The 14,875-nt window shown below is 43.5% G+C and overlaps 1 protein-coding gene across 2 annotated transcripts in view; it reads left to right on the forward strand.

Annotated features, from left to right (window-relative positions):
* Positions 1-14,875, forward strand: part of plxnc1 (plexin C1) — a 111,649-nt gene that overhangs the window by 28,467 nt on the left and 68,307 nt on the right. For both annotated transcript variants that reach the window (XM_048554594.2, XM_048554595.2), the window contains exons 4-6: positions 7,781-7,881; positions 11,209-11,338; positions 14,111-14,276. In XM_048554594.2, coding sequence (XP_048410551.1) covers positions 7,781-7,881; positions 11,209-11,338; positions 14,111-14,276 — 397 coding nt within the window. The remainder of the gene's footprint in view (positions 1-7,780; positions 7,882-11,208; positions 11,339-14,110; positions 14,277-14,875) is intronic.

Below are 14,875 nucleotides of genomic sequence, written 5' to 3' on the forward strand. Positions count from 1 at the left end.
CAGTCAATTGTTTTGCAAACGGGAAATCATGTTTGAAAAATTTTCCAGAATTCTTTGAAGATATAAGAAACAAAGTTGATAAGGGAGTCCCTTGTCCACTCCACACTCCCAACCAGCCCCACCACCCCCGGCACTTTTCCCTGCAACCGCAGGAAGTTCTATGCCTGACCCTACACCACCCCCCTCACCCCCATTTCAGGCCCCAAGAAGACCTTCCACATCAAACAAATGTTCACCTGCACATCTGCTAACGTGATATACCGCATCTGCTGTTCCTGATGTGGCCCCCTGTACATCAGGGGAAACCAAGTGGAGGCTTGGGGACCGCTTTGCACAGCACCAACACTCGGTTCGCACTAAACAACTGCACCTCCCAGTCGCGAACCATTTTAACTCCCTTTCCCATTCCTTAGACAACATGTCCATCATGGGCCTCCTGCAGTGCCACAAAGATGCCACCCGAAGGTTGCAGGAACAGCAACTCATATTCCGCTTGGGAACCCTGCAGCCCAATGGTATCAATGTGGACTTCACAAGCTGCAAAATCTTCCCTCTCCCAACTGCATCCCAAAACCAGCCCAGCTTGTCCCTGCCTCCCTAATCTGTGCTTCCTCCCACCTATCTGCCCCTCCCACCTCAAACTCCACCCCCATCTCCTACCTGCCAGCCTCATCCTTCCCCCTTGACCTGTCCTTCCTCCCTGGACCATACTATCACCTCCCTAACTCCCCACCTACACTCACCTTTACTGGCTCCACCCATGCCTCTTTGACCTGCCTGTCTCCTCTCCACCTATCTTCTCCTCTATCTATCTTCCATCCGCCTCCCCCTCGCTCTCTATTTATTTCAGAACTCCCATCCCGTCCACCATTTCTGAAGAAGGGTCTAGACCCGAAACATCAGCTCTGCCGCTCCTCTGATGCTGCTTGGCCTGCTGCATTCATCTAGCTCTACACCTTGTTATCTCAGATTCTCCAGCATCTGCAGTTCCTACTATCTCTTGATAAAGGTGAACTGGTTGGTATAGCGTATTTAGATATCCAGAAGGCATTTCATAAGGTGCCACATAAAAGGTAAATGTGCGTGATAGGCATTCGCGGCTTTGGGGATAACGTGTTAACATGGATTGAGGATTTGTTAACATGCAGAATTGGGATTAATGGGTCTTTTTCAGGTTGGGAAGTTGTAACTAGTGAAGTACCACAAAGATCAAGCCTGGTGTCTCAAGCATTATGAACGATTCAGAGGAGGAGTCTGTGTGTAATGTATCCAAATTTCCTGACAAAAACTAGCTGGGAGAGCATGCTGTGATGAAGATGTAAGGAATCTTGCAGGGGAAATAGATAAGTGAAAGGAGTGGACAAAAACCCGGCAGATGAAGTTTAACGTATGAATGTCTGAGACCATGCACATTTGGTAGCAAGAATCAAAAGGCAGGCTATGATTTTAACAGGGAGAGTTTCCAAAAAAGAGGCAAAACGGAAGGATCTAGAAAGTTCTTGTACATCAAACACAAAAGGTTGACATGCAGATGCAACAAGTAATCAAGAAAGCAAATTTTTTGTCTTTATTGCTTGGGCCTTGGGAGTTTAAAACTAGGGGAGCCCTGTTACAACTGTAGGAGATGCCATACCCAGAGTACTGTGTAGATTTTTTGGTCCCCGTATTTAAGAGAGGATATGCTGGCATTGGAGTCAGTAAATGTGGAGCTGGAAGAGCACAGCAGATCAGGCAGCATCTGAGGAGCAGAGAAGTCAATGTTTTGGGCCAAAACCCTTCATTAGGACTGGGGAGGGGGAGACGAGCCCAGAAATAATTAGGGGGAAGCGGGTGGAACTGGCGGAAGGTAGGTGGGCTGGAGATAGGCGGATGCAGGTAGAGGATTATTATGGTTGGTCAATGGGAAGGGTGGAGTGGATAGGTGAGTTGGAAGATGCACAGATTGTGGATAGAAAGATTTTGAAGTTGGTGAAGTCAATATTCAGGCCATTGGACTGTAAGGTCTCAAAGCAAAATATGAGGTGTTGTTCTTCCAGTTTACATTTGGTCTCACTCTGGCATTGGAGCAGGCCAAGGACGGACATGTCACTAGGGAGTGGGAGGGGGAGTTAAAGTGGATGGCAACTGGAAGGTCGGCTTAGTTGGTGCATGCAGAGAGCAGAGGCTCTGCAAACTGGTCCCTGAGTCAGCATTTTGTCTCCCCGGTGGAGAGGAGACCACATCAGGAGCAACAGATACAGTAGATCAGGTTGGATGAAGTACAGGTGAATCTCAACCGGATCTGGATGGATTGTTTGGGGCCTGAGATGGAGCTGAGAGGGAAGGTGTAGGGGCAGGTGTAGCACTTCCTGCGGTTGCAGGGAAAAGTACTGGATATGGTGGGGGGGTTGTTGGGGAGTGTGGAATTGATGGGGGACTCTCGGTGTGAATGGTCCCTGTGGAAAGTTGATGGGGTGGGAAGGGAAATATCTTTTTGGTGGTGGGGTCTGATTGTAGGTGGTGGAAATGTCAGAAGATAATGCATTGGATTTGGTTTGTCGGTGGGGGTGGGGTGTATGTGAGGACTAAGGGACTCTATCCTTATTGTTGTTGGCAGTTCAAAAGCAATTTGCTGGACTAATTCTGAGGATGAAGGGGTTGACTTATGAAGATTGACTGGACAGGTTATTCCTTTATTCATTAGAGTTTAGAAGAATGAGGGGTGATCCTGTTGAAACACACCAAGATTCTGAGAGGATTGACTGGGTAACTGTTGAGAAAATGATTCCAGTTGTGAGGAAATCTCAAACTCACAGACATAGTTGCGGAATACATACTTAATACTTGAACATGAAAGATTCTTTTCTCTCAGAGGATAGTGTAATAGGATAGTGAGGATACTTCAGTATCTGAGGAGCTGCAAATGGTGCTGAACATCGTGTAACTGTTGGCAAACATCTCCACTTCTAACTTTATGACGGAAGGAAAGTCAACAATTAGAGGTCAATTGGCCTAGGAAACTATTCCGAGGACCTCCTGCAGAATGTCCTTGGGCCGGTGATGAACTTCCAGTCAGCAGAACAGTGTCTCACGTGATTCCCATTGACATTATGAGGGCTGTTTGACGATAACTTTGGTCCAATGTGGCCTTGATGTTAAGTGCAATCATGTATTTGTTGAGTTCATCTCTTTTGCCCAAGTTGGATTAAGGCTACAATGAATTCTGGAGTCTAGTTGCTATGTGTCAGTGAGTAGGTTATCACTGTGTAAATTCTTCCTGACAGTACTGTTGACAACATCTTCCATCCTTTTGTTGATCATGGGGAGTCGATTGTTAAGGCAGTAATTGGCAGTGCTGAATTTGTCCTTCTTGATAGTGTAACAGAGCCTTGAATTTTGCTGGTATATTGTTCTTGCTTTACCGCACTAAATGTTACAGTTTAAACCACCTTTCTCTGCAACATAATGCCTTGTTTAGGCAGTATTAGGCTGCACTTTTACTGGTTGCTATGTTGATGTAGAGTTGATGGGCCAAATGGTCTTTTCTGTGCTGTATGAATCTATGAACCAGTACACAGCGAGCTGATTACTGCCTAAGCGCTCCATAGCCAGTAAGATTCATGCCTTTTGATTTTAAGAGCAGAAAATTACAGACCTGTGAATTCAGTATGCTATGGAGGTGTGCATCTTATACTGAGATCTCAGTCCTTAACAGCAGCTCAGTCTTAAAATAGTGAATTATGCAACTGAGGCAAGGCAGGACTATTGCTGATGTTTTATTTACAATGTCTTCAGAAGCATAAATTTTTTTATGTTGCCTTTCCTGCAAATAACCAACAGTGAATCACTGTTGATCACTCTGGGAGCAGAGAAAGTCACAGTTTGTATTTCGTTGTGTCCATAAACATGCAACTTAAGAGCTTCACTAGGGAAGCTGGCCAGTGTAGGCAAGAATGTGGACTGCACTGAAATACGGAAGGATGTTAAAAATTTGCAGAGTCGGAAGCAATCAGCCGATTAAATCCCATAGATCCATAGATGTAAGAAGTGTTGGATTTTTGCAGCAGGGATAAGGAGGCTATTTAATTCTTCAAAGGAAAAGAAAAGCTACGAGAAGCAAAAAGATCCAGCAACACAAAAAAAAATGCAAGTTGGAATATATCTGATCCCAAAGGGATGTAGTGAAGGTGAAGTTGCTCTATTCCAGGTGCAGTTTCAGGTGTCGGTGGGAAATGGAGGGGTTATGAAAACGTGGGCTGGCCCACCCAATAAAGCAGCGATTTATATGCAACTCTGTCATTTCCATGAATTGTAGTAGCAACTCACAATGTAGACTCCCCTCGCCAGGGGGTCTTACTGCACACTGGATGACTATATTGCAGAGCATCTCTGTTTAGTCCAAAATAACCCTAAATTTCCAGTCAGCTGCCACTTTAAACTTCTGCTCCCATCGCACTCTTCACTCCTTGTTAGCCTAATGCAATAAAGTTCATAGGAAGCTTGAGGACCAGTCCCTTCTATTTTTAGTGAGTGCTTTATTGCCTTCTGGACATAGCATTGCATTTAACATTTTTAGATCTTAACCACTGATGCATTCTTTTCAGATAGTCAGTGGTAACAATGTTTAAACACTCCTTCCATCCAGTCGGGACAGACTCTCACTTTCTGGTTAAGATTCCCAACATCTGCACGATATTGATTTTGTTTTAGTTTTAATATATATATTCAAATTTCCTATCGTGATCTCAATTGCTGCTTCCCCTATCTTCACTTTAATATCTTCACTCAATCTGCATCCTGTTTTCAAATAGACAAGTGATCTTTGCAAATTTCTTTTCTTCCTGTTCATTCCTATGAAACTTGGAATCTTTTTGATGTTCTGAACTTTTTTTCTGAAAATATAAAATGTGCCCCCCCGTTCTACAAATCTTGCTTTTCAGAAGGGCCCAGCGTAAATCTCCAGCTCCCCGGATCTTTCTCCCTCTCGCGCTCTCCAATTATAAACTAATATTCAAGACGAGGAGGCAACATACAAACCACACGAATGTTAATTAAAGTAGCTCACAGCACCAGCTTCAGCAAAGCAAAATTTCAACCTGTAACTTTGCTGGCATGTGTAGTGTGTGTGGGCTGTTCTCTGCTGTTTGGGAATTATAACTGTGAATTGCAGTTAACTGCTCAGTTCCCAAGTCTGTTTGGAACCATTACAGTAGTAGATGTGTGCAGTAAGTGTAACATGTACCCACTATATCTGAGATAACAAAGTGTGGTCAGAGATAATGGGAACTGCAGATGCTAGAGAATCCAAGATAACAAAGTGTGGAGCTGAATGAACACAGCAGGCCAAGCAGCATCTTAGGAGCACAAAAGCTGACATTTCGGGCCTCGATGCTTCATCAGAGAGGGGGATGGGGTGAGGGTTCTGAAATAAATAGGGAGAGAGTGGGAGGTGGACTGAAGATGGATCGAGGAGAAGATAGGTGGAGAGTAGAGTATAGGTGGGGAGGTAGGGAGGGGATAGGTCAGTCCAGGGAGGATGGGACAGGTCAAGGGGACAGGATGAGGTTAGTAGGTAGGAAATGGAGGTATGGCTTGAGGTGGGAGGAAGGGATGGGTGAGAGGAAGTAAAGGTTAGGCAGGCGGGGACGAGCTGGGCTGGTTTTGGGATGCAGTGGGGGGAGGGGAGATTTTGAAGCTGGTGAAATCCACATTGATCTACAATATCTGCTAGGCTTTGTCTAGAGTGTAAATAGGGGATGCTTCTAGATTTACAAATGACAATTGTTACCACAGAGCCGCACAGCACAGAAAGGAGTATGGCATGTGGAAACATATCTTCATTCCTTCATAATTGCTGGGTTAAAATGTGAGCCCACTTCTAAGAGTACTGTGGGGGCATCTACACAACATGGAGGACAGGCACCTCACAACTACTCTCGCCGAAGCACACTGAATGTATTAAAAATACAGTGTTTCTATCTATTGATTGTATATTTGCAGTTTTTATGCTTGCATTCCATAGCATATTTCTTCATACTGCTCCATACTAAATTGCTCCATACTAAATAGCCTACTCACTACATGAACCTGCCATTCTTGCTAAAGTCACTGCACCATTTCCTAAAGCCCCTGTTTTTATATTCTTACTCTTAACTCCAAACGAGGTTTCTGAATACTAAAATCCAACACCAACCCTTGGGATATCCCAAGTCCAACCTTACAACACTCCAAGAAATGCTCATTAGCCCTGAATCTCCCCAGTTTTGAGCCCAGAATACATGATTCCAATGCCAGCGATGACCACCAGAGCCATGCACACGGTCAGATGATGCACATGCCATCAGTCAGTGTGACAGGAACCTACTGCAGGAGTGAGCCTCTGTGTATTCAGCCTCTGGGCAGTGGCAATAAAAGGTAGCAAAAGCAGCGACTTCGAACCAGGTGGTGGTGAAGAAACGTGAAGCCCACAGGAAGGTAGAAAATAAAACACAGGGAAGGCCAACAGCAACAAAGACCAGCGTTTCCATCTCAAGACTGATGGGTAAATGTTGCTTTACAACTTCAGCTTTAATATAGGAGATTGTCCCAAAACAGCAGCTTGTAATAGAAGGCACTGTGCTTAGGTTGGAATATTAAAAGATATAGAGGGATTGGTCAGGTGGGCAGGCCAGTGGCAGATGGTATTTAACCCTGATAAGTGTGAGCTGATGCCCTTTGGAAGAAGAAACGGGATGAGGGAGTAATAAGGAATGGCAGAACATTGGTTAGGTTAGAGGAACAGAAGGATCTTGGGTTAATTATTCTCAGGTCCCTGAAGTTGGCAGAGCACATGAATATAGTAGTTAAGGAAGGCATGCGGGACACTTGCTTTCATCCGTCATGGCATAGAGAATAAGATCCAGCAGCAATGTTGGAGTTGTACACACCTGAAGTACTGTATGCAGTTCTATCATGTCACTACAAGAAGGATGCAGTAGGACTAGAGGAGTTACAGAGGAGATTCACCAAAATGTTGCCTGGGATGGAGATATAGAGCTTTAAGGAGAGACTCAAAGACTTGGCTTGTTTTCTTTAGAGCAGAAAAGACTGAGGGGAGACAAGACGGAGGTGTAAAAGATTATGATAGGTATGGACAGGGTGAATAAGGAGCAGCTGTTCCCCTTGGTTGAGGGGTTAAACACGAGAGGTCATAGCTTTAGGGTAAGGGGCAAGGCATTCAGAGGGGATTTCACTCAGCGCGTGCTGGGAGTCTGGAGTGCACTGCCAGGGAAGGTAGTGGAAGGCTGGAAAGCTTACAACCTTTAAAAATATTTGGATGAGTACCTCAAATATCATAACATTCACGGGTATGGACATGTGTGGTAATTTGGGGTTGGTGCACTTTTGGTCATAGTTATATCGATGCAGATTTGAGGGACTAACGGGCCCTTTCTGCTCAGTGTGATTCTATGAATCTATTCCCGAATGACGTTTATAATGGGGCCACCTTTCCGGGCAATGTGACCACATGGGCAGCACCATCTCTCCGACAGGCAGCTGCTGTCCTGTTGCTTGACAGTGACACAGAATGATGGCAACGTGTTCCTGTCGGCGCTCGCTAACTGCGCAACTCAGTAGTGCCATTGACGATAAATGCAACCTTTTCTGTCCATGTTGTGACATTTCTTTTGGAAGTAGTTTGAATTTTTCTGTTCATGCCGTGACATTTCCCCTGCAGCAAGTTTGATTGAGACAATGTATGAAGATTGCCCTCAGGCAATGGAGATGCCTTCTAAAGTATTCGTCTTCTTATGCCCCATAGGTGAGAAGGATAAAAGTGGCTAACTGTACACAATACAGGTCGTGCACCGATTGTTTGTCTGCACAGGATCCATTCTGTGATTGGCACGTTGTGGAGAAAAGGTCTGTTTCAGCTACAGAGGCACTTAAAAGTTCAATTACAGTCTTACAAGATATTACTCACATACCATTTGTGTTGCTCTGATCCGTAGCAAAATAAGAACAAAACTTTGAGATGGAGTAATCTATTTGTCGCAAAAAGCCTTATCCTCTTTAGATTCGCTCATTTTTGGATTGCCCTACTTCTGCCACCTATCTTAGTCTTTCTCTCCATTCTCAGGATAACAATCATTTGTATTCACTGAATTTCCAATTCATGTGAAATTTCAAAATGGCCTACTTTGAAATTTATTGAGATCCTGATCAAAATGGGGGATTTTATTTTAATTTCTTTGGTAATAGCTGTTGCTGGACCATTTATTAATGTTACATTGAAACAACTCCCTCAATATAAAAGGTATTTTTAAATTTTATTTCTCCCCACGTTTTAATGTAATGTTTATGTTTCATGTTACGTATATTTTTTGTCACTCATATTTTCCTTTTATTAAAAAATAGCCTTGTATTCTTGGGTGTCGGCTAGTCATTCAAGTGGAGGAGCATTCAGAGAGGCTGTAGACCAGACTGGTTAAAGATGGTAACAAGGTGTGGAGCTGGATGAACACAGCAGGCCAAGCAGCATCGGAGGAGCAGGAAAGCTGACGTTTCGGGCCTAGAACCTTCATCAGAAAGGCCTCTGATGCTGCTTGGCCTGCTGTGGTCATCCAACTCTACACCTTGTTATCTCAGTTTCTCTGGCATCTGCAGTTCCTGCTGTCTCTGGTTAAAGATTATGACTCGTTTGTTTTGGGATATCGGTGCCCTGGTTAAGTCTCTACGACAAGATGAAGTTTACTTTAACTCAATCAAATAGAGCAGAAGTGCTTGTTCAACACCGTGGGAATGATTGGCACCTTATCATACGCCTGTCTAACACCCCTCTCATAATTTAAGCCCAGGGATAATTCTGGTCAACCTACACTATACTTCCTATGCTATACTGTCAAGGATGCTGCCTGTGGAGACTGCCACTAGTCAACTCAGCTTGACCCATGGCCAGTGAGAACGTTCAAGGACCAAATCCCAGCCCAATGACCAATTTCCATCAATTCTGGAACCTCTAAGTTTCTGAGTGCACATCACCAAGTGAGGGCCTAGTACCTGCCCCATTCTAATTCCTCAGCCACTATTCTAAACAATTTCATCTTCATTGTCAACTTGCATTGTCCACTTATAGTTTCCAGAACGGGGACTGCCCAATAAAAATCTCTGTAATCAGTTTTACGGCACATTGCATTCACCAGACTTCAGCAAATCAGAGAGAGACAGCATGGTCTCCAGTACTGTAGGGTTCTGGTTTGCAATCAGTAATTTGCTGATTTTTAAGTGGTTCAGTTCACCCCTAGATCCCTGGTTCTGACGCTGGACTTATTTAGGGATGTGAAATGAAGAAGACAGTAGGCAGGTGTTTCAGGGCAAAAGAACCTCAGTGTTTATTAAAAAGAAAAGCTAAGTATAATACAAAAAATAAAGGCAGATGTAATAAACAGGGAACCTGACAACTAACTATACAGTGGGCAATAATTAAATGCACTATTAAATTAAATACCAGATTAAACACAATTAGAAGCTAAACAGCAGTTTTGATTACAGAAACTTTAATCAGACTTCCTAACCTTGGAGTTCCTGCGCTATTGCCACCTGCCTCCCCCTCCGTGCTAGCTAGGTTGGAAACTTTAGGGTCTCGGGACTTTCAGCTCACCACTGAGGAAAATGCAGTTTTAAAATGTGTCCAGTGGCTAAGGTCCTTGATGTCAGTTTTCTTGGGTCAGAACAGGCCTGTGTCTGAAAGCACTTGTTTAGATAGCGTTTTGTTGGAATCCCCCCTCTTGGATATCCTTAGTTGCGATGATGCTGTTGGCTTGGCTTCCTGATTCAGCTTCTGTGTTCAGCCTCCGGGGTTCCTGGTTCCAAAGCTGCTTGTTGGGTCTGGAGCCTGTGGGGAAGCTGTTTCTGTAGAAGCTTGCTGTTGAAAAGGCTTTCTCTTCCCCCTCCGATCAGATCAGGGATAGCAGACTGTATGCCCTCTTAGCTCCTCGCAAATCTGTGTTGTCTGTCCTGTTTCTGGTGTTCCCTTTGAGGTCGGCTGGCTTCCTGACAGTTAAGAGTATGTGTGAATGTACTTTGATTGAAGTAAAGTGTCTGGTATCTGTGTAGATTCCATAATGCCTACAGCTGGGTAGCCTGGAGTTTTAAAGTTAGTTTCGGTTGCGAGTGTTAGGTTTGCCTGATCGTTCTGTTCGAGTTGAAGTGTGAATTGGAATGCCGGCATGACCAACTATCCCAGACTGAAATCATTCTGGCTGTGTGTGTGTTGTGTTGCGGCCTGAGTTCAGGCCTTTATCCAGCACTTTAGACATTAGGAAAGTCTGGGCCCTTCTCAAGTATTTTGGACAATAGGATTTTTGCTGAATCTTACAGTACACCTGAATAAAATGGCATGAACAAACACTGAACAAGATAAAAGGGATCATGGAATTCTGGCCTTTATAACTAGAAGAGTAGAATACAAAGTGTAGAAGTTGTGCTTCAGCTTTAAAAAGCCTTGGTTCGGTCACCTCTGATATTACAGAGTGCCTTGGAGGAGGTACAACGTAGGGTTGACCAGAATTATCCCTGGATTTAAATTATGAGAAGATATTCCCTGAACTTTAGAAGGTTGAGGTGACTTGACTGAAGTTTCTCAAAATACTGAGAAGAGCTGATAGTTTTGGGAGAAATATTTCTGTGGCTTTAAGGCTAAGGCACATGGTCAAGAAGTTGGAACCTGACTTCTCATCCATAAAATTAGAATCAGTCTAAGGGTGGGAGAACTCACATCTGCCCATTCCATCAAAATGCTGCGTCAATAACTAGACTTAAAACTGATATTAGTAAAGTTTTGTAAATCAACCATTGCAAGGATAAGGGTGCATAGAGCCAGGTTGTAGATTAGCCTTGATCCTATTGAGAGTAGGACAGACTCGAAGAGTTAAGTGGGTCCTTCTCAGTCCCCCTGGTCCTCTATTCCTCAGTCTGGTTTGGCAGAAAGATGTCAACCAAAGAAACACCTTGGTGTTATTCTACAATGCTCAGTTTTGTACGACAATATAAACCCATCTGCAATATTTAACATATCGAAATGCTAACCACTTTTTGGCAGAAGCCTAAAATTAGCTTGCGTGAATATTACAAGTGAACAATTTATCTAACATTCAATGTCTTGGGCATTGTACAAGTTTAAAGCTATGAATTAAGGATACCACTATATAACTCCCACTCAGTACTAAGTGTAACCCATATCTTTTCAAGGTGTTTCTTTACCAGTGAATGTGAAAGCATGAATCCAAATGACTTCATTACCATGAAAGATGGAATCAACAGCTGTCTAAGAGTAACTTTAAGCCCGTTGGTGATAGATCAGTCTTTCGAGAGAACAAAGGTAATGGACCAAAACACTTGAAATTTCACCTTGGAAATTTGACTTGTCTAAAACCCTGACTGATCACACTGCACACCAATTTGGTCCTCACATTATGTAAACTATATTGAGGCACGGGAGATGGTGCAAAAATAAGATTTACAAGTGTCATACCAGAACCTGGAGGTTGTACCCATCAGGAACAATTGAACAGGCTTTTACACTGCAGTACAGCAAGGAGGAGGCCATTCGGGCAATCATCCTAATCCTATGTTAGAGCTTTTGGTCCAGACCCCTATCTATTATGGAACATCAAGTGCATATCCAAGTATTTTGTGGTACAGTGAAAGTTTCTGCCTGGGCCAGTCTTTTAGGCAGTGAATCCAAGTTCCCACCAGCCTCTGGACATGTTCTCTATCAGAGGTTATACAGATTCCTCAAGCTGCTGCCACACACAGACCTCAGAGGGTGGGCACAGTGGCAGGAGAAGTTAGAAGTTACATAGGCCTCTGGGTGAAATTCTCATTCTTCAAATCCCCTCTAATCCCTTTACCCTTTCCCTTAAATATATGCTCCCAGTTATTGATCACTTTGTCAATAGAAATAGATCTTTCCTATCTCCTGTAACTCGGCTCCTTATTTTTTTATAAACCTCAATTAAATCTTCCCTCAGCCTTCAGTTTTCCAAAGGGACCAACACCCCTGGCAATGCAACTTTTCTTCATAGCTGTAATTCTCCCACGACCTGGTAATGTCCTTGTAAATTCCCTCTGTACTCTCTTCAATGTAATCATCTCCTTCTTACAAGATGAGCAAAACTGCACACAGTATGCACACCAGAGCCTTGCTGGTGTTTATACAGTTCCAGTGTAGCCTACCTGCCTATTCCGTGTCTTAGCTAAGTATCCCATTTACCAATTCTTAACCACTTTGTATAGCTGTCCTACCTTCCGCAATTATTGCCTTTATCAGTCAAGGCATAGAGGTTAAGAGCAGTGAGGCTATGCTGGAACTGTATAAGACATTAGTTAGGCCACAGCTACAGTATTGTGCGCAGTTCCGGAATCCGCATGCGAGGAAGGATATGATAGCACTGGAGGGGGCGCAGAGGGGATTTACCAGGATGTTGCCTGGGCTGGAGACTTCCAGTTCTGAAGAGAGATTGGACAGACTGGGATTGTTTTCCTTGGAGCAGAGAAGACTGAGTAAGGCCATGATTGAGATGTATAAGATTATGAGGGACATAAACAGGGTATACAGGAAGAAACCTATCGCCTTGATAGAGAGATTAGTGACTGGGCCATAGATTTCAGGTAAGGGGCAGAAGGTTTAGGGGAAATGTGGGGAAAATATTTTTCACCCAAAGGGAGGTGGAAGTTTGGAGCTCACTGTCTGTAAGCGTGGCAAAAACTCTCACACCAGTTAAAAAGTATTTAGACATGCTCTTGTGATGCCATAAGACCAAAAGACAAAGGAGCAGAATTAGGCCAATCAGCCCATCGATCATGTCTGATATGTTTCTGAACCCTATTCACACGCCTTATCCTGCCCAAGGCATGCAAGTCTATACCAAGTGCTGGAAAATGGAATTCAAACATTTAGGTAGTTGTGTTTGACCGATGCTGACTTGATAGGCAGAAGGACTTTCTCTTGTGCTGTAGCCCTCTAGGACTCTATGACATATGTTCCGAGGCCCTTCAGTTCCTCTGTACATCTGTGCATGTACCTCACACTTCCCCACATTGAATGCTATTTGCCACTTTTTGCTCACCTGAACAGTTTAGTGCTATTTTTCTGCAGTTCACAGCTTCCTTCTTCTTCATCACATGATCAATTCCTGTATCATCTACAAACTTTGTAACCATAACCCCTGCATTCAAGTCTGAGTCATCATCCAAGATGAATTAGTCCAACTGCAGAAAATTCCTTTTGTAATCTACCCAATTTCAAATCTAGTCACCATCACATTGCCCAGATTAAACCAGGCAAATCAGAAATCCCGCTAAGTGCGACCATATGAGCTGCAGGACACAAGGTGCTGACATAGCTCCATTCCTTACAAATTAAACTCATAAAAAAGTGAAAACTTTGCTTTTATGTATCTTTATTTTAGGAAAAGCGACAACTAGGAGGTGACCAAAAGAGGTATTTAAATATCATGAAGAGGTTTGGCAGGATAAAGATAGTGAAGATTATTAGGGAAACTTAAAATAGCTTGCCTTAAATTTAAGACAGTCACTAAGAAAAAAGTGGTTAGAATTTGGGAATCATTGCAAATTACAGTCATGGAGTAAGTGAATAAAATAACACAAGATAACAAAGTGTGGGGCTGGATGAACACAGCAGGCCAAGCAGCATCTTAGGAGGACAAAAGCTGATGATTAGGGCCTAGACCCTTTTCTGATGAAGGGTCTAGGCCCAAAACATCAGCTTTTGTGCTCCTAAAATGCTGCTTGTCCTGCTGTGTTCATCCAGCTTCACACTTTGTTATCTTGGATTCTCCAGCATCTGCAGTTCCCATTATCTCTGATCACAAAAATAACACAGTTGTATTTAACAAGAACTGAATAAAAGGATGAGGGAGAAAGGAATGGAAGGCTATGTTGATACCTTTAAATGAAGAGAATGGGAGGAATCTTGCATGGAACATAAAGACTATCCTAGACCACTTGGACCAAATGGACTATTTCTACATTCTACGTAAAGACACTATGGAAATGTTGTCGTTGCAATGTCTTAAGCCTGTGGTTTCATTCTGTGACCGTATTTTCATGCGAAACTTTTTTTCACTAGCTCTTTACAGTCGAAGTAACGTCAAAATTCAACAATGTCATTCAACAAAACGCAACATGTACACTGACGAATGTTGGAAACAAGAAAGTCATTTGCACAGGCAACTTCACCACTGAATGTCCCTGCAATGTTTCCGAGAACCACGCTCAGATCAAAGAGCAGCCAGGTACTCAGCCAACACTACTTTTAATTCCAGCTGGAGTGCTCAGGTTTTAGGAAATCCTTGAACTGATCAAAGTTGCTGACCGTCCTGCAAAGTAGAGGCTGTTCAAGTTTGAAAATAGATAGAGGAAGGTCCTCTATTTAGCCCATTGTCAAAGCTTTCCACTTGTTGCAACAGTATTACTGTTTAATCATTAGATTTACAGCCAATGAAATACTGAAATCCTCCTTGTTCCCGGTGTCCCCTGATTTTAAACCAGCCCATGTGGCGGGTTCGACTGGTTAAAATTGTGGTAGGTGGCGCCCAGGGCACTTTGCTGCCCCATCACCGTTCTAACCTCCATGATTCTGACAGTGTGGAGCTGCCCATGGCAGGCAGGTGGGCACCTCATTGAAATGAGATAGTTGCAGCCCAAAGATGTTGGACACCACACTGCCATTTTAACACCCTGGGTTTGGAGGCCGCAGAAGCTGTAAATCCTCCAGTATAAGATGGTGACATTCAGCATGGAGAGAGGAGAGGGACAGGTATGGGTGGCCTAGAAGAGCAGAAAATCCCTTCCTGGCAAAAAAGATACCTTGGGGCCTTTTGATTTTCCCCGC

Source organism: Stegostoma tigrinum, chromosome 25 (assembly GCF_030684315.1).
Source record: "Stegostoma tigrinum isolate sSteTig4 chromosome 25, sSteTig4.hap1, whole genome shotgun sequence".
Classification (NCBI taxonomy): Eukaryota; Metazoa; Chordata; class Chondrichthyes; order Orectolobiformes; family Stegostomatidae; genus Stegostoma; species Stegostoma tigrinum.